General features: G+C 42.7%; 1 protein-coding gene and 1 long non-coding RNA gene across 5 annotated transcripts in view; one reads left to right on the plus strand and one right to left on the minus strand.

Moving 5' to 3' along the window:
* The window catches only part of ABTB3 (ankyrin repeat and BTB domain containing 3), a 288,887-nt gene that overhangs the window by 34,060 nt on the left and 230,840 nt on the right, over window positions 1-23,987 (minus strand). For all 3 annotated transcript variants that reach the window (XM_075938314.2, XM_075938306.2, XM_089781594.1), the window contains exons 5-11: window positions 20,498-20,663; window positions 16,582-16,671; window positions 13,110-13,211; window positions 11,935-12,028; window positions 11,694-11,829; window positions 9,534-9,754; window positions 5,930-6,108 (exon numbers count right to left, since the gene is read on the minus strand). In XM_075938314.2, coding sequence (XP_075794429.1) covers window positions 5,930-6,108; window positions 9,534-9,754; window positions 11,694-11,829; window positions 11,935-12,028; window positions 13,110-13,211; window positions 16,582-16,671; window positions 20,498-20,663 — 988 coding nt within the window. The remainder of the gene's footprint in view (window positions 1-5,929; window positions 6,109-9,533; window positions 9,755-11,693; window positions 11,830-11,934; window positions 12,029-13,109; window positions 13,212-16,581; window positions 16,672-20,497; window positions 20,664-23,987) is intronic.
* LOC102445945 (uncharacterized) lies at window positions 178-8,285 on the plus strand. 2 transcript variants are annotated; one of them, XR_016350545.1, is made up of 4 exons: window positions 178-2,576; window positions 5,081-5,260; window positions 6,010-6,133; window positions 7,294-8,285. It is a non-coding gene; the product is annotated as an uncharacterized LOC102445945 (long non-coding RNA). The 2 variants fall into 2 exon arrangements; XR_016350548.1 differs by having other exon boundaries at window positions 5,106-5,260.

The raw sequence follows: 23,987 nt of genomic DNA on the forward strand, positions 1-23,987 counted from the left end.
GCACAAAGACAGCTTTGGGCAAAAGCCTCTACTGGAGCTAATCTCTCCAAAGAAGGGAAAGGAGAGGTAGTGAGAAGATGGGGACCATAGGCTTAGAGATGGCTGGGAAACGTCCCCGCTCTCCTAGAAAACATCCACTTTTCAGTGGAAATTTATAAACCTTTTAGGTGATACTTCTTTCTCTAGTACCTCTGGTTCCTCGCTTGGTGAAGGTTTCATGTTGACTATCAGCCTTCCCCCACGGGGCTGGGCACACGAATGTTCTGTGCATTCTGATATTTCTCTCTCAGCAGAATGCAAACATCTCTGTATTATGCATTGGCTAAAGAGGAGATGCTTAGAACCATAACGGGAAATTAGGAGATCAACTCCCATTGAAAATCAATGGGAGCTAGGTGCCTAACTTCCATTTTTGCCTTGGAAATCTTCCCTAATTGCCACAGTGCATTGCTAAACATTTACTGACTGTTCTACCCCTATGATTTCTGAGACGAAACATTATTTGGGATTTCAGCTCAGTCGTGCGCACCCGTCTTGCCTGTTTTTCTAGTTTTTGTTTCCATTCTTTGTTTCAAAGGTGGAGTTTCCAAAAATACGTTTTTCTTTCTGTGTTCAACAGCAGCAGCATTTTGGTGTTTAAAGGGGAGCAGAGAATGCCAACTGCAATCAGTCAGTCAGCCAAACGGAGAGAGCAGTTCTGCCTGGCTGCAAGTTTTCCATTGGAAAGTTGGCATCTGGATCCTAAAATCTGGATACTGCTAGGGAGGGGGGCCAGAGCCACATAGGACTCAAGTCCAAGTTTTGTCATTCTGCAGTGTGGATGCAAGTCAAGCTCTAGACCCGAGTCAAAGGAGTTGCATAGTGCAGTGTGTAGACTTGCTAGCACAGCTGTGAGAGCCTGGTCTAATAACTGTAAATCTAGATATACAATGCAGTGTGGATGCTCAAGGACAGGTATGGAAACACCGAGTTCACAAGCCCAGTTCCCACAGTCCCGGGGTTAGTGTGCAGTTTAGATATATACTGGATGGCCTGGGAACTTCCAGGAATATTTCCTCAGGCTCAGTCTGAGTAAGGGGAAGAAAGGTCTTTCAGCTAATATACAAGAATAGGCATAACCAAACCAGGTTCTATTCATGACTCTGTTCTGTGCTTTCAGTGATTGCAGGAGAGTCACTTAGGCCATACTTTTAATAAGTAGCCAGTGGGTGCTTCAACTTCTGGGTGCCCACCTTTAGACAGCCTGGCCTGATTTTCACAGTATAGAGCACTCTGCAGTGCACCATGGTGAAAATGTGGCTGCATGCCTCTCTGTGCTTCAGCTTCTCCATTTGCAAAATGAGGATAAGATTTACCAGCTTTACAGGGGCACCATGAGGCTCAGTTCATTAATGCTGGAGATTACTGGAAAAATGGAACTATTTATAGAAATGCAATGTGTTGCTATTCTTAAATATAAATTGTCATTCAAGTACAACACATTAAACATCATAATGCGCATCATATGGGACATGCTACTATACATTGACCAAGAAATTTTAAGTGACTTTCTGTCTCCTAGCTACTTATTTTACCTTTATTTTTTACTCCCCAGCACACTTAAGGAAATGTTTGGGGCCAGCCTGTGGTATTTAGCAAAAGAGGCACAATACCTCCCTGAGATCACAGCACACACGGGAGGGCACATCCCTTTGGATAAACCATGCCACCCTCTCTGCAGCTCCTTGGCTCTACAAATTGTGGGGCAGAGTCCAAACCATAGCCATGCTCCTTCCCCACCTCTCAGTGTGTGGATTTCCATCCCTGGTGGTGCATGGAGGCAACAGTCTCTGCCCTTGCATGGAGTATGCAAGTGGGGTGAGTACCCACCGGTAGCCGCTCTATCATCTCCCCCTCAGCTCCTAGGACTTCCCGCCTGCTGGTGGGCCCCATGAATCAGCACCTCCCCTGTCCTCTCCACACCTCCCGCTTGCCACGATCAGCTGTTTCATAGTATTCAGGAGGCTGGAGGAGTGAGGACACTGCGTGCTTGGGATGGGCTGGCATTGAGCAGGAAGAGGCAGAGTGAGGGTGGAGCAAGAAGAGGTGGGGTAGGGTGGGGCTGTGGTGGAAGATGTTGGAGCCTGGGGCAGACCTGGGGGTGAAGCATTCCCCAGCACTTATGAAAATCAGCGCCTTCCAATATTCTTAAATCCTTTTATTTTTGGTATTGCCAAAAATTGCCTGGGTTTTACAAAAGCCATTATTCAACTGATACTTATTTTTATCCAAATTTCAGAAATGCCACAACTCCCAGGTTGCTGAGCTATTGTTTTTGAGAACACCCATCTCTCCATCTGGCATGGGGAGCCATAGTAGAACTCCTGGAATTAGTTGCTGATGTATATGCTGGGGACAGTCCCATGCCTGCCACGGACATGTTACTAGCTTTACAGACAGCATAAATCGCTGTCAGCATTCAAAGCAAATAAAAGTTAGCTAATTATTTTTCTTGATAAAATAGGTTGAAAACAAAAAACCTGTGTCTGCATTTCAGAACAAAAGGGGCTTTCCTGAAAGTTTAAAAAGAAGCACAAGTAAGTGTCACATCTACTCTAATATTTATTCTGGAAAACTCCAAACATTTTTTCAATTTTTGTAATAAACTCTGATAATTTGCCAAGAAATGTTAAACAAACTAAATACTAAACACAAAAGGCCTTATACATAGTGGCTGTGTCTAGACTGGCAAGTTTTTCCGCAAAATCATCTGCTTTTGCGGAAAAACTTGCCAGCTGTTTACACTGGTTGCTTGAATTTCTAGAAAAGCACTGACGATCTCATGTAAGATCGTCAGTGCTTTTCCGGAAATACTATGCTGCTCCCGTTCGGGCAAAAAGTCTTTTTCCAAAAGACTTTTGCGCAAAAGGGCCAGTGTAGACAGCACAGTACTGTTTTCCGCAAAAAAGCCCCGATTGCGAAAATAGCGATCGGGGCTTTTTCGTGGAAAAGCGTGTCTAGATTGGCCACGGACCCTTTTCCGCAAAAAGTGCTTTTGCAGAAAAGCATCCTGCCAATCTAGACATGCTTTTCCAAAAATGCTTTTAGCGGAAAACAATGCCAGTGTAGACGTAGCCATTGAATATATTCGATCCTTTCTCTGTGCAGGAGCTGTTCACAAAAGCCCATTTGGACAAGGTGATGGCCATAATTCTTGCCATTGGCAGACATCTTAAAAGTCTTTACAGTGATTCACTGAACAGCTAAGAGCATGAAATGATATGAGTATACAGAGTGTGGAGGGAAGCTGAATAGTGTATTATCTCTTGCTGGCTTTTTCTGCTATTTCAGTTGTTTCCCCCTTTAATAGGGTGTCACTCAGCTCAGGCAAGTGGCCCTCTTTCAGCCGAGTGCCTGTTCCTGCACTCCTAGAAGTGGCAGCCCTCCTGCAACCCAGATCTCTACCCCAAATGAGCCCCTTAAGCTCCATGGAGGAACTGCCTTACTCTGGCCCAACAGCTTCCTTTTAACTGGCTTGCTGGGCCCTGATTTGTTACATCCTTTGTACCACTCTATCTTTCCTGGAGGACTTCTCTATGGTTTGTTGAACAGGGTATGGCAAGGCCGCAAGCCTCCAGAAGAGGGCTTCAGGGTCTGCTCCACCCCTATCTTTTTTGGCTTTAAAGTGAATCCAAAGCATAACAAGAAGGCATTGTGACAAAGCAGAACAATTCTCAAGACAGAGACTTCCAAAGACCTAACACATCAGAAGGGTTTAATTCTGTGTACATCAGGACTGACCAATAAAACAGCAGTGGTTCGCCAGGGTTAGCCCATGACAGGCTGTCACCACTATATTTACCTGTGCCTCTGCAGGTACTGGTGACTGTCGCTCCTGTTGGTCGTGGATCGCTGTTCCCAGCCAATGGGAGCTGCTGGAAGCAGCATGAGCCGGGACATCGCTTCTTGAAGCTCTCATTGGCTGGGAATGGTAATCCATGGCTAATGGGAGCTGCAATTGCCCATAGCTGCAGAGGCACGGGTAAATATAGTGGTGGTGGCCTACCAGAGGCTAACTCTGGCAGACTGGATACAGGCTGTTATTTGCCCACTCCTCGTCTACATACATTATTTTAAAGATGATCATGTGAAAACCACTGGCTTTGGCTGCAGTCATCCACAACAAAACAACAATTTATCATATCCCCCTTCCCAGATTACAGTTCCTAAATGATCCCCTTAATAGTTTGAGTCCAATTAGTTTTACCTCAGGCATCTTGCTGTCAGGTGCTGGGTAAATATGCATTAGGCCTACTAGGCGCCCACATGTTTCAGAGCTTAGAATAATTTCTTGGAACTATCTCTGGAATCCTCCACAGATACCAATCCAGCATAAACTAATTTTCAAAGCTGAAACGCATAGGAACTTGAGGCAGGCTGATCTCAGTAACAGGCCCTCGCCCCTGGAATTCACTCAAACAGGAATATATATTTGAGCCCGAGCCCTGGTCCCTTCTGGAGTGGAATGTAGGCAACATCTGTGTCTAGGCTTCCTACCAACTGCCATCTTTTGTTATTCAGTGACTTTGGCTATATCTAGACTGCAGAGCATTTCCGGAATACCTCCGGTATCCCGGAAAAGTTCTGCCATGTCCAAGGAACGCGTCCACTTTTTCAGAACAGTGAGAGGAATAAGGAATGTCCCAAAAGAGGAGTTTTTTCCTGAAATTTGGCCCTGTGAAGATGGGCCAAATTTCGGAAAAGCCTCTTTCAGAAAAAAAGCAGAAAAATATATGGAAATTGCGAACCACAATTTACATATCTTTTTCCAAATTTTCTCGGCAGTGTAGGCATAGCCTTAGATCTAGGTCTTTTAACATTAACTAAATTGCTGCTGCAGGTACTGCAGAATATACACTGCCTACGTTGGTGTTCAGGAGGTAGGTGGGAAATGTTACTCGCTCTCATGCAAACAAGCAATGGGGACCTTGCTAATGGACACCATCGTCAACAATTCAAATAATAAGCAAATATTTTTCGTATCAGACTCCTGCTGCTTCTCAATTTGGCCACTAACATACTTGCTTCTTATCGATAATAGATTGAGCTTTATTGGGATTTTCCAGGAGAGAAACCTGTTGTGTTTTGAAGTCAATGGGAACAGCTCAGAAGCTAATTTTGGCTGAATCAAGCTTAAAAAGAAAATATCCGGCCTTCATTGGAGAAAGATATTTCCACTGTCCCTGGACACCTGCCCCTGCTCTCTTGTAGCTGCATACTTGTATGTACCTCATAAAAGCTTGGTTGTCTGGGTCAAAAAAGGTCAGACTAAAGAAATGATATTGGGTGGGAGCATTAATGCTGACATATAGAAGAATTTTGAAGGTGTTTTTGCCTGCACATTAGGCCTCCAAGATAGTGGAAGGTTTTTTTCTGCTGGATTTTAAAGGGAAAGAAATTGATATTCTCTGACCTAAATAGGATCTAATGAGGTTGTAAAAGTCCTCACAAAATCTTCCACAATGGGGGCAGAAAGGTTTGGGAGAGGATAATATTTGGATCCAAAAACTGGCTCAAGAAATCCAAAGCAAATATAATTATTAACCTTGCTGTATGGCTCTAGAAAGCCAGCTAGAGAGAGATACTGACCTTGGGTGACACAGCTATCAACATCTCTTGCTGTACTACACTGACCCTGGTGACTTTAATTTTACCACTAGGCTTTGGCTTCTGTTGTCTCTCCTGCTCACTGTTAGCGTCAGTATTCAGCTGTCCTAGCAGTAGATGTATATAGCTGTCTTTATTTTTTTTAACCCACACATCTGTACTTGAAAACCAGGAAACAAATACAGAAAATCTCACACAGTGAAATGAGTTTCAGGAGATCTGTGTAATACTATGGCGGGGGGAGGGTTGTGTTAATTTATTCAGAAGCCAGAATGTCTCTTACCTTACTTGCTTTCAGTATCTCGAACATCAAAGGCAATCCTTGTGTGATGAGCTCCTCAGTGTACTCTTCCTCCTGAATAGATTTAAATTCCTTCAACAAGCACTGGATGAGAGGCCTTCTGTGCTGCTGAAAGGAAGTTCGCAAAGACTCCAACCATGTGTGTAGTGTCCAGGGAACCCCTGTACAAAAAGATGAATGCTAAAGGTATGTGTATATTCCAGATCATCACAGAATGAGGCATAGTTAAATTATTCTTTAATTGTGTGACTGAAGGGCTTGTGAATGATGCCAAATTGAAAGCCCTAGAATTCAACCTCCTATTTTTCCTCCTTAAGTAATGTCCATCACTAGGTCTTAACCCTAAACTGCAGGGATATGCCTCCAAGTATAAGATATCATCTAATCCCAAATTCAGTTCCTTGTTTTGCCACAAATTTTGTGTGTGACCTCAGGCAAGTCACATAGTCCCTGTGTGCCTCAGTTCCCCATCTATAAAATGGGGATAATGACACCTCTCCCCCTTCCCCACACAGGGTGTTGTACGGATACATTTATTAGTGTGTGAAATATTTTGAGACCTCCTAATCAAAGGTGTTGACTTCTGGTTTTGCCAGTGGCCTCTTTGTGCCTTCTGGTTTCACTGCACACCATGTAAGTACGCCTGCCACCTACTGCTAAGTTACGGATGCAGAGCATCCCAATTTTTTTCCAGTGGGTGCTTGCTTGTAGCCCAGAACACCCACAGAGTCGGTGACCCAGCCTCCCCCCCACATCAAGTTTTGCTACTCTGTTCAGTTCCTTTTTTCCTTTTTTTTTTGCTCAACAAGTTCTGCTAGTGTGTGTGTGTGTGTGTGTGTGTGTGTGTGTGTGTGTGTTTTTCAAAAATCAAAAAGGGGGGCGTGATGCCAAAAAGTTTGGGAACCACTGATCTAGACAGACGCACCAGGGATTAAACTGGTGACTTCCAGAATTAAAAAGCATACGCTACTACAGCTTGAACTAACCAGCCAAGCCTCTGGCAGCGTGAGACCAGTAACACACACTCACTGGTGGGATACACTCGTGGAAGAGTGCAAGAACAAACATACCCCTCCCCTCTGAGGCTCTCATGTCTACACCACAGACCTTGGTTCCTCAGAGGTGCTGCATGCCCACTACTTCCTTCCACCACAACAAGTGGGCAGGCCCTTGAGTCCAGTCCTCCCCTGCCCGCTCCCATGGGCACCTCTGACATTCACTTAGTAGGCAGTACTTTGCTAAACCAATTGCACAACCATTCCATCCATCTGTGGGTGGAGTGTATGCAAACCTGTTATAAACTGCAACTCAGAGTGGAAATCATGCTCCATGTGATGGGATTATAGGACTCGGTGTTCTTGGATATGCTGCTCAGAGGCACGATTGGCAGCAGAAGTCTTTTGGTCTCTCACTAAGCACTGATTCACACATGTGGTAAAAGAGTCAACAATCAGAACAAAATGGTTTCCTTGAGCACTGACTGACTGCCCCTGGAGAAGGTGTTTGAAGAGGCTGCAGAGCTACGCCATTAGTGCACTGAACAAATCACTGCCTCTCTCCCCCTCTGGGAGGGTGTAGCCAGACAGGAACCCCCCTGTAACATCCATCTTTGCTTGCCTGGAGCATGCAGGGCACACAGAGCAGTAAAAGCCTTGAACAGGAGGCTCCGGATATGGCAGGCTGCTGTGACCGTGAATGGCTGTAAACAGAGATACGCCAATTGCTGACCAAGAGGCTGCCGAGGAATGCCCTTGACTGAAACCCAATTTGATACGAACACACAGCTGTCCGAGGGGGGAGGAATCTCTCGCCCAGTAAAAAAATGTCTAGTACTCACAATTTAGTTCTCTCTCTTGCAAGTGTAAATTAAGTTGAAATTTGCTTGTAAGAACTGGCGCCACAAAACGGACCAACACAATTTGGCATCTTAGATAAGAATGAGGATACAGACCCCTATGGGTATAAAGATGGGTCCAGCAGCACATTTACTCTGAGTGTCAATCTACCATCTATCTGCTGGTCGGGTTAGGTGTTTGACCTCCCGAGGTTCCAAGGAGACACCCACCTCGTATTCGTCTTTCCTAGGAATTGAGGGACCGGCCCTGGCTTAACCCGCTGGAGTCGAGAGGCACAGAAGGGGGTAAAAATTGTCCCTGGATGTAGTCCTTTGTCTTAAGTGTACACATAGACTTAGAGCTCTTTAAAGATTAAGCTGTTACTTGGTACCATTATTTCTATTTTTCTATCTTTATTTTCTTTGTAACCATTTTTAAGATCTATATTTGCTAACAGTTAAGAAATAGAACAATAGCCATTGTAACCATATGATTTATAAGCTTCTTTAATAAACCTGTAACTGTTTAAGTTTTAACCTGACTCCTTCAGTTGCTGTAACAGAACCAAGCACAATTTAAAAGAACTTCAGCCGGTCATAAGGGACAGGTACAGAAAGAGCTTGGGCGTTTTGGATCGTGTCACTCCCAGGTGACAGATCCGTTGGGGCATCTCTCAGTCTTCCCTAGACTGCCCGCTGCGAAGGGATCCTGTATCCTAGCAGCTGAAACCTGAGATGTAATAAGCTCTTCCTATAAACTCTGGGGCGTCTGTCAGCCTGTTGGCTGCCCTCCGCGATGGGACCCCGGCCCTAGCGGTAAAGTCACGGACGTTAAACCTTTTCCCGGTAACACACACACACACACACACACTGCCCTGACCGTCGGCTGACAGAGGGTTGCATTCAGCAAAAAGGAGAAGGTTCTCTGATCGTTAAGAGGCCAGTTCCTCAGGGCTCTGAAAGGAGCGTGGTGTTTGAAAGCAGGTGGGTGGTTGTGAGAGCTGGTGCATGAAGTGATGGCACAGCTGCCCAGTTGTTTTAGTTGGACACCTAGCTAAGCAGAGGTGAAGAAGCCAGTCCTAGCAATTCATCCTTTCTTTTGAGCCAGAGTGTTTATTGAGCTCCACCAAGGGCCAGAGCCTACAAAGCTGAGCAGCTGAAGCATTTTGAACAAATGAGGCATGCCTGGCATTCTACCAAGTACTGGGGCTGAAAAGGCCTGGTGTATCAGCTCTCCAGCACCTCCACGTGAGGGGGTGACTACCGCTGTATGTGGCTCACGCTCAGTGACTCCCACCCAACTGCCCAATGTGCTTCTGAAGAACGCTGTTAGAATACGCCAAATTGGAGCATGTGGCTGACCCTTCAACCCCCTTCATGAGGGAACACAACAGAAAGAAATCTGCCTAAATGTGTGAGAATTGCCACATTTTGTGATGCGTGGCATACATGACTGTGAAAAGAAAAGCAAAACACGCCACACTGGGAATATTACCTCAGTCAGCCATGGCTCCTCAGCATTAAAATAAAACGGACTTCATGGATCCTCCAAGAATCACAGCTTTGAACCCAATTTATACTGACTTACTTCCCCCGTTCTGCATTCCCACATACATTGAAAGTCCCCCCCCAGTTATTGCTTTCATAAAACTCAGGAACATTCAAAGGTAGTCAGTGGGAGTGACAGGCATTGTGCCCACCAAAGCACACATGACCATTGGGAGACAAAGTGCAGAGGACATCAAGACTGACCTATGCTCCTTATGTCAATGGTGACATCCACATATCCATGCTCTGCACTGTGGTACATGGCTTCTTTCAGTGCTTTCAGTTTGGCCTTGCTGTTGCGGCTGGCACACAAAGGAGCTGGTGCAGCATCTGCCAAGTCAGTTCCTTCAGCCAGTATTTCCTCCAGGGACAGAATATCACTCTTCTCTTTCTCTGGCTGAGCAAGCAGCTTACGAAACACATTCCTGTCAGCCACAATGCAAGAAGGAGAGAAAACTGGAGTTAGCTACTGTGTTTTCCTTCTGAGTGGGACATTTTCTGTAACAGGGCAAGAAGGCCAATCTGGAATTATTGTAGAAAGTGTTAATTCACATAGTGCTCAGTGCCTGCAGTCCTTATGCAGGCAATACTCCTTCCACTTCAGGAGTTGTGCCTGCATCGCAGCTGCTGGGTGGATTCCATTGTTCTAAGGACCAGCAGGAGCACCGTTCAAATGTCATATGTGCAGCAGAAACTTAAAACAGAAACTTATGATCCAGCAGTGACTGTTAAAGGATTCTGCCAAGGTTTTTCCACACAGGCTTCCAATCTATCCCAGACTATGGGGAAATGGGGTTGTCTTTAGAAACTCTTTAGTGCCTTTCACAAAAGATGCAGTTAGAAGCAAATAACAGATAGAGATGAAACTTGAAAAAGGGAACTGTCTAACACCATGGAAAACACCATTACTCTCAATTAACAGTCACAGCAGTCTTGGTAAAGCTGGAGCTACTAATCATCCAACTACATCTGGAAGCGCAGGTTCAAGCAAAGCTGGGACTCCAGCCGCAAAGTCATTTCCCTGAGCCGCAAAGCTCAAAACTCAGCAGTATGGATTTGGATACTCCACTCCCACCAGGTTTAGACCAGTGTAAGCCCATAGGCTTCAGAAGAGTAGTTCTTGTGTAGTGGTGTTGTGTGGAGAATCAGGGTAGGGCAGCACTTAATTTGTAATGAAGGAAGTGCTGGGGTTCAAGCATATTTTTTACTTTCATAACTGGTACCACAAGCCCAGGGGTGCTGGGACTAGGAACTGCCAGGCCTATGGGAACCGGGGCTCAGCCCTGGCACAAATTAAGCACAGGGTAGGGATAAGTGGCAATGTGGGGTGGGGTGGGGAGGGAGAATAAGCAGTATGTCCTGGGGAATGGAGGGTAGAGATGTGTGGGTAGAGGAACAATAGAGGGAGCATTCCTGTAAAACTAGCTGGGAGATGGGGAGTGTGTGAACCACTGAGATGTCTCAATTGGTGTCATAATAAAGGGGGGGAAGCCTTGATTTCCACAAGGGAAATTGCTCTGCAGTTCTCTCTGACAGCATGAAGCATCTCCCACTCCACCCCATTAGGCACCACACAGGCATTTTTACAAACTCCCTCCCCACCCCACCCTACTCCTGCAGGGGACTGCTCTTTGGCTGCAGATGGGCAGCATTGCCTGAACCAGCCCTGACAGCTGCATAGCGTATCATTAGATTGTTAGCGCTTTTCTCTAAGCAAATATAATGTAGATACTGTCTCTAACCTGCATCTACGTTCCTCTGGAAGGCTACAAGTAGAAAAGTATGAATGTGAAGGTCCTAATACTGATCCATAACATTGTAATTAGTACCTGGATTTGGCACAAATAACTGATCATACATAACAGTTGTTCATTTAATTCATTTTTAAATTTATAACACGCTACCAACATGCTGTCTCCAGACACATACATAATCTTAACACAAGCAAAAATATCAGTATACTGTAATACTAATCATAAAAACTTTGTTTAATCACAGTTATGGCTGTAGCAGGTACCTCTAGAAATGTGCAAATAAATTCAGGGGGAAGTCTCCAGCATGCACTGGCACTTCCACATTGACTATAACTTTGTAAACAACAAACTGCCACACTTCAGAAGGCATTTGCTTCCATTTCCACATGCTGAAAATGCAGTGTGTGCCTCAGATTGATCAAAATCACATGCTAACACAAATCTCTAAACCCAATCTCAGTCTCTTGTACACACCGGACTGTCAAACAGTCCACATCATGTGTGCAGTATGATTCAATTTTAACAGTGAAGATCAGATGTCAGTCCACCCATGTCAGTTTTTCAGGCCAACCATACTTATTCCACACAGCCAGACCCATTCCCATCCTACCTGTGTCCATGTGCCGCAGCCTGACTGAAAGAGTTCATGTCACCTTGTGGCGTCATGGAAATTCCATTTCGGTACATTGTTCCTACCATGGGGTCAGCACCTCGCTCCAACAACAAACTCACCAGTTCAAAATTTCCTGTATGCCAAGAGAGATTTTTATTTTTAAAAAATTCCTATATTTATACAACTAAGTCACATTCTTCACTTGAAGAGTTTATTCCCACAGGAGAAGAGTCCTTACCAGCAGCTGCTGCTAGTTGCAAAGGAGTTTCCGAGTAATTTTCCTCGCCGTGCTCTAAAGAACCTTCTACCTTTGCTCCAGCATCCAGCAACAGCTATAAAGAAAATTCACCATTGAGAATTGTTGGTGACATCACAGAATTCAGAGTTTACGAATAGTGAGGAACTGCAATCTAATGTTTCTCGTTATCCACGCATCAGGATGCAGTGAAGACAGGCAACATGCAAATTTTGCTTCTATTATTCCATTCATTTTTTTTCACTCGTCATACACTGTCCAACGGCTGGAGTGATAGTGAATATTCCAGAGCCAAGCGCGTATGGATTACCCAGTGTCCCTGACCTGGGCATAAGATCAGTGGTGTGAAGCAATGCGCTCGACTAACACACTCAAGCTTGGCTCAACTGACAACCTCACTGACAACTTGTCTGGAGCCCCACAGAGACGTGTACTTTTTATAAAATGGATGCGATTTCAGCTGTCTCCACCTTTAATAGAGATCTCTTTCCAGAAGCGACAAGAAGGTTTCAGAGGAAGCTGCAGCAATGCATGCTGAAACCTGCAGTCTCCTGGAATACATTTCTATTATTATTAATAAAGATGAAGGTGACCACAGACAGCACTAGAGATTCCAAGGGGACACATTCAGCCTGCCTAGGGTCATCCCTACCCTAGATCTCCTTTATCTGGTGATCCATCAGTCGTGCCATGACTATACAATTACTTTAAAGAATAAGCCATCTCAACCCTTGATATGCCATACCACAGAACCAACTTATTCACATGTTATTTCCTGCCTGGAAAAGGTGATTGAGCACTCCTCTGACTAAGGAACAGAGCAGAGGATTTTTTTCAGAAATAATAACATTTGCATTTATTAGAGTATTATAATACACGTGATAAGAAAGTGTAATGAATGAATAAACAAACACATGCAATGAATGGTCAGAAAGGAACACGAGGAGTTGAAAGACTTTCTTTGATGCAACTATACTTTAAAATTGTCCTAGTTAAGCCTCATATTGGTTAAGATTTGGATGTAGGGGTGACTATATAAATTATAAAAGTAGTAACCAATATGAATATGACAAGGGTACCAGTTTCGAGATGGATGCAGATTATAACCCAACTGGATAAATAAAAAGTGAGATGCAGGTAGGGAAATACAGTAATACCTGAACTACAGGAATATGTCCATGCAACACAGCAAATGTCAGAGCTGTCCAATGGCGGGTCTCGGGGTGGACGGATGGATATTTATGAGCAGTACTGACAACCTATAAACAAATTAAAGTTATTTTCTTTTAAAATGGCCTTCAAAGAACTATAAATAATAAAACTTAACCTGCCTGAAAGCTGGGCACATGGGTATGAATGATAGAAAGAAAAGCACTTTATAAAATGGTTGGTTCTGTATATTATTTCCTGAAGAGTTTACTTCTACTAGAATTTTCCACGCTGTTTACTGAGAGACTGATTACAGCTCATATCAAATAAAGTCTCTTTTCCAACTGCTGTTGCTCCCTCTAAATTACTGGCCCACAGCTACTTTTGCAGAGATAAAATCTGCACTAGCACTTATACCAATACTCACTGAGAAGGTGGACATGGGAGGGAGGGCTCTGTCAGAATGGCTACATTTAGGGACACTTACTATTGATTTAAGTGGGCTTAGTTAGTATCATGCCCATTCATTCTTCCCTGCTTGTGGGATTGTCATACATGTTTACAACATTCCCAGGGTCTCAAAAATCCTGGACTGAAAACCTGACATTACTGAAGCCAGTGGGAGTTTTGCCACTGACTTCAATGGGACCACGATTTCACCCCTTGTCTCAAGTTTAAAGACATGTATCCCATGTTGCTGTTCTTTGACTGGAGGCAGAAAACTGTTTAAAATAGATGAAGCCTAGCACCATTTTGAAGATTTTTTTGTTTTAAAAATCTGTTTACTACTTTCTCCCATTCTAGCTAAATTTAAAGGTGTGCTGGGCCCCAAATAACTAAAAACTGTTTTCTTTAAACAGAAATCCTTTTATTGTCACATCCATCCTTTCTCTCAATAAGCATCAATAGTGAAGGCCTCTAATCTTGACCTTGGGCAACTGATGTAATTGCTCTGTGCCTCAATTTGCCTGTCTTGAATATAATGCAACTCACACGGGTGGTGACATGTAATGAAAGTTCATAAAGTACGTTGAGATCTTTGGATGGAGCATGATACTGATGTACAAAGTATTTATTAATAATTATTATTAATCAATCATGGGAAGATAGCAACTGGTAGGAGAATTGATGTTGGCCTAAACAAAATATTTCCAATCATCCACTGAAAGACATGGACTTTTTTATTCACTTGGTTCAGGATAAACTAGTTCCTAAATGTAATCATGTACCCAGTTAATCATCTCATATGGATTGGTATTGGAACAGTACAGCTCAGGGAACTTCCTGTGGCATACACTAAGGAAATGTGAGTATCAACATTTTATTTCATTTTTAAAACGTTAATGCTTTGCAGTGACATTAGTGATTGTAAATAATGTGGGACTGACAACTCTGGAGACTAAATTCTCTAATTTAAACACAGAACAGGCAAGAGCCCCCATTGGATTAAAGCAGGGGAGTCAAATTCATTCTGTGGACAAAACCAAATTAAATCTTCAATTATGATCTCTGCCTTGCCTACAAATTTAGACCTGTGCTACCCGCAAGCCACAGCAGAGTTCACACTCACCATTAGAATAGAATATGCCCTTACATAGACATGAAAGGCCAAGATTTTCAAGAACATCCTCTACATTTGGGTTCCTTTATCTTGTTGAAGATACCTAGGCTGGGGTTTTGAAAGCACTCTCCATTGGGTTAACTGCTGTCACTCAATGGTAGTTTTACCACTGACTGTAATGGGAGTAGTGTTAGATCAACATTAAGTGCCTCTTCAAGGCCTGACATTGACATTTGGTAAACACAGTCTCACCTTTCACTGAATTCAGTGTGAGTTTCAGACACTCAACATATATGGAATCAGTCCCTGGAGTCTAAACTTGGGCATTTGAGAGTGGAAACATCTAGAATTAGAGGTAACTTTTGGAAATCTGGACAAAAACTTTTATCTGGCAAAGCAATGTGGAGAAAAATTACATGGGGCAAATTGAGGAATATGTATTTCACCCTTTGTTTATCCGGCCTATCTTCATGTCATTAACCCAATCTGCATACACTATTATGGTAACTGTCTATACAAAATAGCTGTATAATTGCACACCTTACAGAAGTGTTATAATTTGATTTCAGTGCAAACTTTCCTTTGAGATCAACAGGGACAGGGAGGGGAGAAGAGTTCACGTCCCTCTGAAAGCTATTGATTCCAATTGTCTTCAGATTCAGGATTACATCTGGTTCAAGTTTAGAAGGTTATTCACACAGCCACAAGGACTGAACTCCCTTTTTATTTCTAAGGAAAGCTTGCATTCCGCAGAATCTGAATTTGTTAACGAGGGCCACAAAATAAGACATCAACTCAGTAGGTCTGGTGTTCGACAGCTTGGGTTGCAGGGCAGGTCAGTCTCCATGCCTGCCCAGTCTTTGGCCTCTCAATTGTGACTGCCATAAAGGGGAATAATTTTTGCCAACTGATGGTTGACTTTTTTGTCTGCTCGTTTTTGGTTCCATTAGGAACTGAACTTAGCTGAAATCAACAATTGATTTCACATAAGCCACCAAACTGCAATCAGATAGTAACGACTATCAGTCACTATCAATGGACTCCAAGTGGAGACTTACAGGTGAATAATTGTGTCCTGCTCTGGATGCCCCAAGCCATCCATTGTCCATTTTTCCCCCAGTTACATTAAAACAAAACAAAAAGTAAAATGTCTTACTGAAAGTAGCAATTACACTTTAATGGTAGCCTCCCGAAATCCAAACAGAATGGATGGAACACAGATATGCAAGTCAGACAGTTTAATTCATTCATGACCTCAACAAACTGAAATGATTGGTATTTACAAACATAACAAATAATTCTTCATGTATTGTAATTGGCTCTTTAAAAAACTTACATACCAGCACTGCATGGAGTGACAACAATCTGTTTGGTGGGAAGATTGTATCTGTTTGCTACATGCATTCATCAAGAGATATTTTCATGTTGGAAGCCCTCTTCATCCACCAGCTTTCATCAAAGCCATTTTATACAACACAACAATGCACCTTACGTTACTGGTATGCTGTTGGGCAATATAGAAACATTCTCATGCTTGGACAGAGGTATCTGAACACTCTGCCTTCTTAACTTATCCATTTTAACTCATCTGCAAGTCAGGAAGTCCCATCCTTTTCATTAGAACAGTGACTCCTGAACTAGCAGCTTCCATTTCAAGTTCCAGTGCAATGTTCTGTGCTAATTCACATTGTGCAATCCTAGCAAAGTCAGTGCTCTTACACTGGTACAAATCACTGACAAACTAACTTTTGAAGTGCATATCATTCAATATCAATTTTCAAATGTTAATACCTTTGGTAACAGATTTTAGTTTTAAACGCTGTGGGCTTTTTTTCCTTCCTCTGCTATCATTTTAATGGCTGTCTGAGATATAAACAAGTAAAGAAATCAAAGTTGTAATCATAATAAAATGTCCTCACCTCAGCATTCAAATCTGCTCCAGCATCTAGTAGCATCTGCACCATTGCCTCATCACCTCTGACACAAGCATACATCAGTGGAGTCATGCCCTATTCATTGTTTGGAATTAAAAAACAAAGGAATTGAACAATTTACAAAATAATTTTTTTAAAGTTAGTGCTTTAAACATATATTGTCAAAATAAACACTGACTATTGAACTAAATCCTTATCTCTGTTACAAAGAACCCTTTAATATTGTTCACAGCTGAACATTAAAAAAATCTAAGTTACTGTCATAATTTATGTTGTTTCCTTTCTGTGTTTTACTCAGCACAATGAAATCAGATTTGTCAGTTTCATTTCCTAGTTCTTGCATACCAAAATAAAGAACAATATTGTCTTTGGACTCTCAATAGCAGTGGAATATTTAAATCCAAAGCAATAAAGACAGTTAAAAATAACAAATGAAAGCTTTTCTATTCACATTAAGGTTTTTGTAACTCTTGTTTTATAAAACCAAAAAGCTGAGTATTTACTTCTTGACAGCATCCCTTTTCCAGCATAATGGACACTCTTCAGATAAGTTAGACTTGAGCTCTGTCTATTGTCTAATACTGTCAATGTTGTTAGCAGTTGGACATCTAGAAGCTTTGTATACTGTCCTAAACAATGGCTTAATTTTAAATGAAATGAAATTTAAATGAAATGCCAGACAGCATTGTTGAAAGTTGCTAGCTCTTGGGATATGCTGCCTTGTGTTGATGAACACTAAATTACAGAAACACTAGACTGCAATTTGTAATAGTCTGAAATACCCATTCCAGCTGATCAACATTTCCCTTAAGGTTAGTGTTACTTTGGCAATGGAAATAAGTGCAGCTGAAATCACGAACGTATCATTAAATCTACCTGAACTACAACACAAAAAGCTATTTAATAAATAAAAGCAGGGGAGGGTCAATCAAGAATGTGCTTGTTTGTTCCCTGGTAAGTTTGCCAATGGATCGTGATATCTCTAGTCCATTCTATTGTCTGTCAGATGGTCCCATAAGACGATCCCATAAGACGATCATATACTTCTGTATAACCTATCCCTTGTCGTAGAGTGAATATATTTACAGAGACAAATGAGGTGGTCAGAATGGCCACAAGCTGAACTACTGCACTGTTCTCTCTAGGAACATCTGAGCATCAGCATTATTGGCTGAATTAAATGTTTTTCACATTTTCCTTGGGGGTGGAAAAGCCTTTTTTTCCAGGCTGAAGTTTCACTGGTGGGCGGTTAGTTTTGGGAGCAGGTGTCTTTTAGTAAAAAGAAAAGGCCTGATGCTGTGAAGTGATAAGCATCCTCAATTCCCACAGCAGTCAATGGGCACTTATCAGAATCAAGTCTTTGATTTACTGTTGAGAAATGTGTGTGTATATATTAAAACTGTAGAAATGAGGGTCCTGATCCCATTACCGATGTGAATAATCCTGATTCTGTCTGGCAGTCCCGCTACAGTCAACAGAGTACTTGGGTGAGTACAAATCACTCTCAAATAGGACTTGATCTTGTTCTATTGCAGTCAATAGTAAAAGTCCCCTTGGGTAGCTATGGTTAGGCCCATAGTAAGCCCTACAGGATTGGACCCTATGTCTCAAAAGAAAATATTTATACAAGCCTTGAATTTTGGTAATCGGGGGAGAATTTTTAAAACATAATTTAAACAATATAATTTAAAAGAATAAATACTTGACACAAGGATACAATCAATGTTAAAGTTACAGCATGACAGAAAAAGATTAACAAAACAATTGTAGACCCATGTGCATACTACTGAACGACACTGTTGATGGTATGAACAGGGCAGTCTGCCTACACACTACAAGTGAAATCTGACCCATTGAAGCCAAATGGCATTTTTCAGCTGCTTAAAATGGGGCCAAGATTTAACCCTACACATTGCAGGATGAAGGGTCTGAAAGTTTACTTGAGATTCTAATCAGTCCTGTTTTGTTTTTACATATGCCCATCCCTGAGGTTTGCTCTGTAGCTCAGGCTTGCTCTGTATTGTTGCATGATCTTTCTTCCTTTGCTTGTGGAATGTATAGGAATGGATTTTTAATGAGCACGTAATTAGTGCTCAACAAACAATAAACAACACATGCAATTAGCATACAGGGAATTTGGTTTTTGCAAAAAAGTTGTGCTTTCAATATTTAAATCACTGGTGACTGACTCAGTGCTGCAAGATGCAGACTTGCTTGGCCTGATCTGACAAAGCACTGAGGCATGTGTTTAAAGCAAATGGGACATAACCATGACTTTAAAGTGAAGCACACGATTAAGTGCTTTGATAGATCAGGCCACACGGAGAAGTGCTTTGCAGGACTGAGTTCTTGGAGCACAGCAATTTTACCAGGAAAAAGTTTCAAGGTATAGAATTTTTTTAAAAGAATAATTATTTAAAAGTACTATAACATATTAACCATGGAATAAACTTCAAGATATAAAAATAAGAGTAATACTTAGTACTTACAGAGTACTTCACACTTCCATAGTACTTTATTGGGGTTAACTAGTTAATGGTATAGATCAGTATTCTATCAAGCTCAAGCTATTAGAGCTGTAACCTGTCAGGGATCTTCTAGTATACTTAATCCTTCAGTGTACGGTGGTGGACAAGGTTCCCTCTAAGCTGTGCAGCAACACAGCCCTGCAGCTGCTTAATGAGCCCTGCCCAGCCAGGGCCTTAGGACTTGCCCACGCAGCTGCCTGGCTGGGGGAGCGGCACTTCTCCCTCAGGCTATGTCTAGACTGCAAGCCTCTTTCGAAAGAGGCTTTTTCGAAAGATACTTTTGAAAAAGCCTCTTTCGAAAAAGAGCGTCTAGACTGCAAGCGGAACTTTCGAAAGAGCAAGCCGCTTTTTCGAAAGGCAGTCTGGATGCTCTCTTTTGAAAAACCCCTGTTTGCATTCAAGAACGCCTTTTTTCGAAAGAGCATTTTCGAAAGAAGGCGTTCTTCCTCGTAAAATGAGGTTTACCACCGTCGAAAGAAAAGCCGCGTTCTTTCGATTTAATTTCGAAAGAACGCGGCTGCAGTCTAGACACAGGTGAAGTTTTTTCGGAAAAAGGCTACTTTTTCGGAAAAAACGCCTGAGTCTGGACACAGCCTCAGAGACAGCAGCAACTCTGCTGTGGGGAGAACAGTGAGTCTCTCCCAGCCAGTAGGATCAGTCTCCAGCCTACTAACCAGTAGGAACTTAGTGTCCTGTGCTGTTATTTAGCTCTAATTTATCCCTAAATGTCTTCTAAGAGCCCAGCAAGCAGTGGAAGTGTTGGCAATGCTGCTAGACCATATTGACCTCCTGTGGTCTGGCAAATTCTCTGGTTTGGCACCAGTCAGGCCCCAAGGGTGCCGGACTAGAGAGGTTCAACCTGAATTGAGATTTCTGTTTCCAGATCACCAGTTCAAATTGGGGCATATTTCAATATGCAAGGAACATTACTAACACCCACTTGACAGGGGTTTGATGGTCAATGTGAAATGTATCATGAACCTCAAACCAGTATCTATTGAAAAGATATTCACATCACAAAATCAACATCCTAGTAGGCACTATTAGTCACAAGCCAGGGCAAACTATGTAATCAGATCGACTCCAGGCACTCCTATGGAACTTTTGATAGTTTCTCCTGAATCAATTTAACTTAAAAAGTTTAAGCGAACTCATGTGCTAGCTCTACTGCAATACTAAGAAAAAGGATCCATAATTCATAGGGGCCCAAGCTTAGCCTGAATGTACACATGATGCAGTCTTAGTTTAGTATCAAGTGATAAGGAAAAAGGATTAATTTAAGAGCCATCTGTTTATGAAGTTAAAGAAAACAACCCTCCAAAGTACTCTAATAAACAGTCAAGACTCCTGACTCCTAAAGTTAAATTTTGTACCTGTTCACTCATGCTGTTAATTCCATCTGGCCCCAGCAAAGAGATGGCCTGCTTAACTAGATCTGTTCGCCCACAGTTCAGCATTCGGAATCCCAGATCCTGCTTGAATTTAGCTTCTGTGGCTACGGCGTCCAGTTTTCGAGAAGCACAGAAGCAGTCGTCAATTCTGTAAGTCGTGAGAAATAGCTACATCAGCTGACAATCAGAGGGCAGATTTCATCATTTATGGCATCACTGTTTCATTTTACCTTTGAATGGTGCAGTCCTCCTCCCCCCCCAACTCCTCCTCTCCCACTTACACAGTCGCCCTCTTGCCCTTTTGATATTCCTTTGAACCAGTGGCAGCACTGAAGCTCTGGATGTGAAATGCTAATGCAAGTTAATAGCATTGCCCTGGTCCTATCTTTCGTTGTTCATGTTGTTTATTTTAAGTCAGTGATGAAAGGTAGCTTTTAGTTCCTCTTTTCTATTTTCTCCTATTTATGCATGGTAGGAGAAATGAGGTATATTGTTCTCACTACAAATTAGTTCTTTTCACTGGGGGAATGGTCCAAACCCCAGTGATCCCTGCAAAATTCCCATTTGGGATCTGGCCCAGGTTGGAGATGGACTTGAATCCTAGATTCTTAAATAAAAAGAATAAAGTATCATTCCAAAGGCTCCACAAATTATATGAATTCAGGTCTACTAAAATATAACCTCCCAGGGCAGAAGGTGGCAGCTCAGAGCACAACCAGTGCTCGGCATACTGCACACCAGAAGGAGAAGGCAGTAATTTTGGGCAGGTAATCAGAACAAACTTCCCACTCTTAGAAGCAGTGCCATGGAATTGTCAATGATCATGCCAAGTAGATAAGACATCCGATCCTATGGTCTTATTCAAAAGATCCTCAGGCAGCAAACTGGGGAGCTCAATGTATTTTCAGGTCTCTCCTCCACGTTGGTCTTCTCTCCTGAGCCTCCTCTCTCTCTCTCTCCTCCTACTGCCTCCCCACCTCTCTCTCTCAGCTCTCCTCCTCCTCCTGCCTCTCACTCGGGGGACCGCGGAGCCCAAATGGCCGTTTGGGCTTCATACTCCCCGTGCTGCATGGGGAGTGCGGAGACCAAATGGTCGCTCGTGCCGCTTTCTCCCACGCGGCGGCCTGACTGAGCAGCGCAGAAGTCAGCTGAGCGCCACGGTGGGAGACGAAGGGGGGCGGGGCGGGGATGTTCACGGACAGTCAGCGGTGCCTGGAGCCGCTGTCACGCCGCATGTCCCCGCCCCACTCCCCTTCATCTCCCACCGTGGCACTCGGCTGACTTCTGCGCCACTCAGCCGGGCCGCTGCGGGGGAGCAAGCGGTGCAAGCGGCCGTTTGGGCACCGCACTCCCCATGCAGCATGGACCGTCCAGAGGGAACAGCCACCATTTCAGGCAACAGCGCCCCCCAGAGGGAACAGCCAACATTTCGGCGTTACAGACTCTCAGACACTGGGCTACTATATATATGATGGCACAAGGATGAAACTTTATCACAACAACGAATTTGTCAGATTACTTAAGATTACTGCACAGCACCCAATCCCTGAAAATACCCAGTAATGGCAATAACAGATGTTCTTGGAATAATATGCCTACAACACAGGTGAAAAAACAAATCCTTAATATTGCTGTCTTTGCACTAGAGTTTGAGCCCTTTCAAAAAGCACAAACATGCAGGCCTCTGGGTCGACGATGCTAATTCATATAGCAGCAACATGTTTGGCACATGAATGACAGCTGCATTTGTTACTCATCCCATCATAGGATAAAATGCTAGAGATTAAACGTACAATCAATATAAACATAATAGCATATACATTAAAAAGATGTTAGAGGAGTTTGGGTTTTCAACATATGTGAAGATGATTCTGAATGTCTAAATTTTCGCTGATCATTTCCAGATTTGTCAGGTGTAGCAGAATATGGTCCAAATGACAAACAGCCACAGCAAGATTTAAAATAAGTCTGAAAACTCCAAAAGCATCTTCAAGTAGGAATTATTGCTTACACTGAGCCATTACGTTTCCATTTATACACATGAACATATAAAAGACAAACTAAATATACAATGGGCCAAACTGAAAGTTGGTATATGCAGGCAGAGCTCCACCAAAGTTAGTTTAGTATGGTGCAGGCAAGTAATTACTAAATGGCCTTTTTCATAAATGGATTAGGTTTGAATTGCACTATATACTCACTCAAGGCAGTAAGGAGGAATACACACTTCTCTTACATTCCTACAAGGGTTACAAATCCTGGAGTCTGGGGGAGGAGGAATTAGTTTTTCATCCCCAGAGAAGCAGGTTGGAACCTGGGGTCCATCTCCCTAACAGCTGGCCAGTGCACTGGAGCCAGAGGTCATAGAGACCATCACCAAATCCTCACTCCTCTATAACAAGGAGACAGCCAGGAAAGAATGGGGTCTCTGCCATGACTAGGGCTTTTTAGTACTGCAGTAATATAGTAAAATAATAAATAAAATAGTGATTCTGAGGTTCCTCTGAGTCATAACTCTGGAGTCTGCTGCTGGGTGGTGCATGTTATGTATCATCCTTTGCTTGGAGCTGTCATCCAAATCTAACAGTCTATCCTTTCCCATGACATGGAGACAAAATACTCCTGAAGGAAAACTGGAGAAATATGAACTGGCAGGACTTCCATAAGGGAGCACAAAATTGATTAAAAAAAACCCACAAGCTCAGTGTGATTATAGATGGTTCAATGACTTGTGGTGTCCTACAGAGCATCCATCACAAGTGGATTGCTGCATCCATGGCTAGTGGGAATTCTGGTTCCAGCTGATGTAGAAGAGAGAAATCACTGCTAGAATCCCACGGTTATCATTGCTGGGTCCTACTGGTTTAATATTTTGCCCCTCAGCCTGGAGGAAAGTGTAGATAAATGGTCAAATTGGGGAGTGAGTTTTTTAAAAGGTTTTGGGGAAGGATAAATGCTTCTGAAAAGAAAATGTAACAAGATCTTGAAAAGTTAGAGTGATGAAAGGGCTGAAAGAAACAAAAATAAGTTCAAGAAGGATAAATATAAAGTAGTCTTAGACACAGAGCAAAAATCAGAAAACACAAGTCCAGAATAGGAGAACAGTGGTAATACTGCAGAAAAATGACCTATGGGTGGCAGAGTTGATGGAAAATAGAAAGGGAAATGTAATGTTTTCGCCAAACCAAACACACACACCAAAACAAAACACCAACAAAAGCAACATAAACTCAAAGCAAACACAGCCATTTCCCATTGAAATCAGCGGGACTATTCACATAAATAATTGCAGCAGGATTGAGGCCAATGTGATGTTACATAAGCAGAAGTTTAACAGGGAAAGATACTAGTGTAAACAACACAGCACAGGAACAAAATAGAAGAGAATGTAAAACTAGGGCTGCAAGTGAGTCTGTATGTTGCATACTACATTTGGGTTTCCACATTGCCACAGGAAATTTATTGAAGATTC

Source organism: Pelodiscus sinensis, chromosome 1 (genome assembly GCF_052426305.1).
Source record: "Pelodiscus sinensis isolate ZL-2025 chromosome 1, ASM5242630v1, whole genome shotgun sequence".
Classification (NCBI taxonomy): Eukaryota; Metazoa; Chordata; order Testudines; family Trionychidae; genus Pelodiscus; species Pelodiscus sinensis.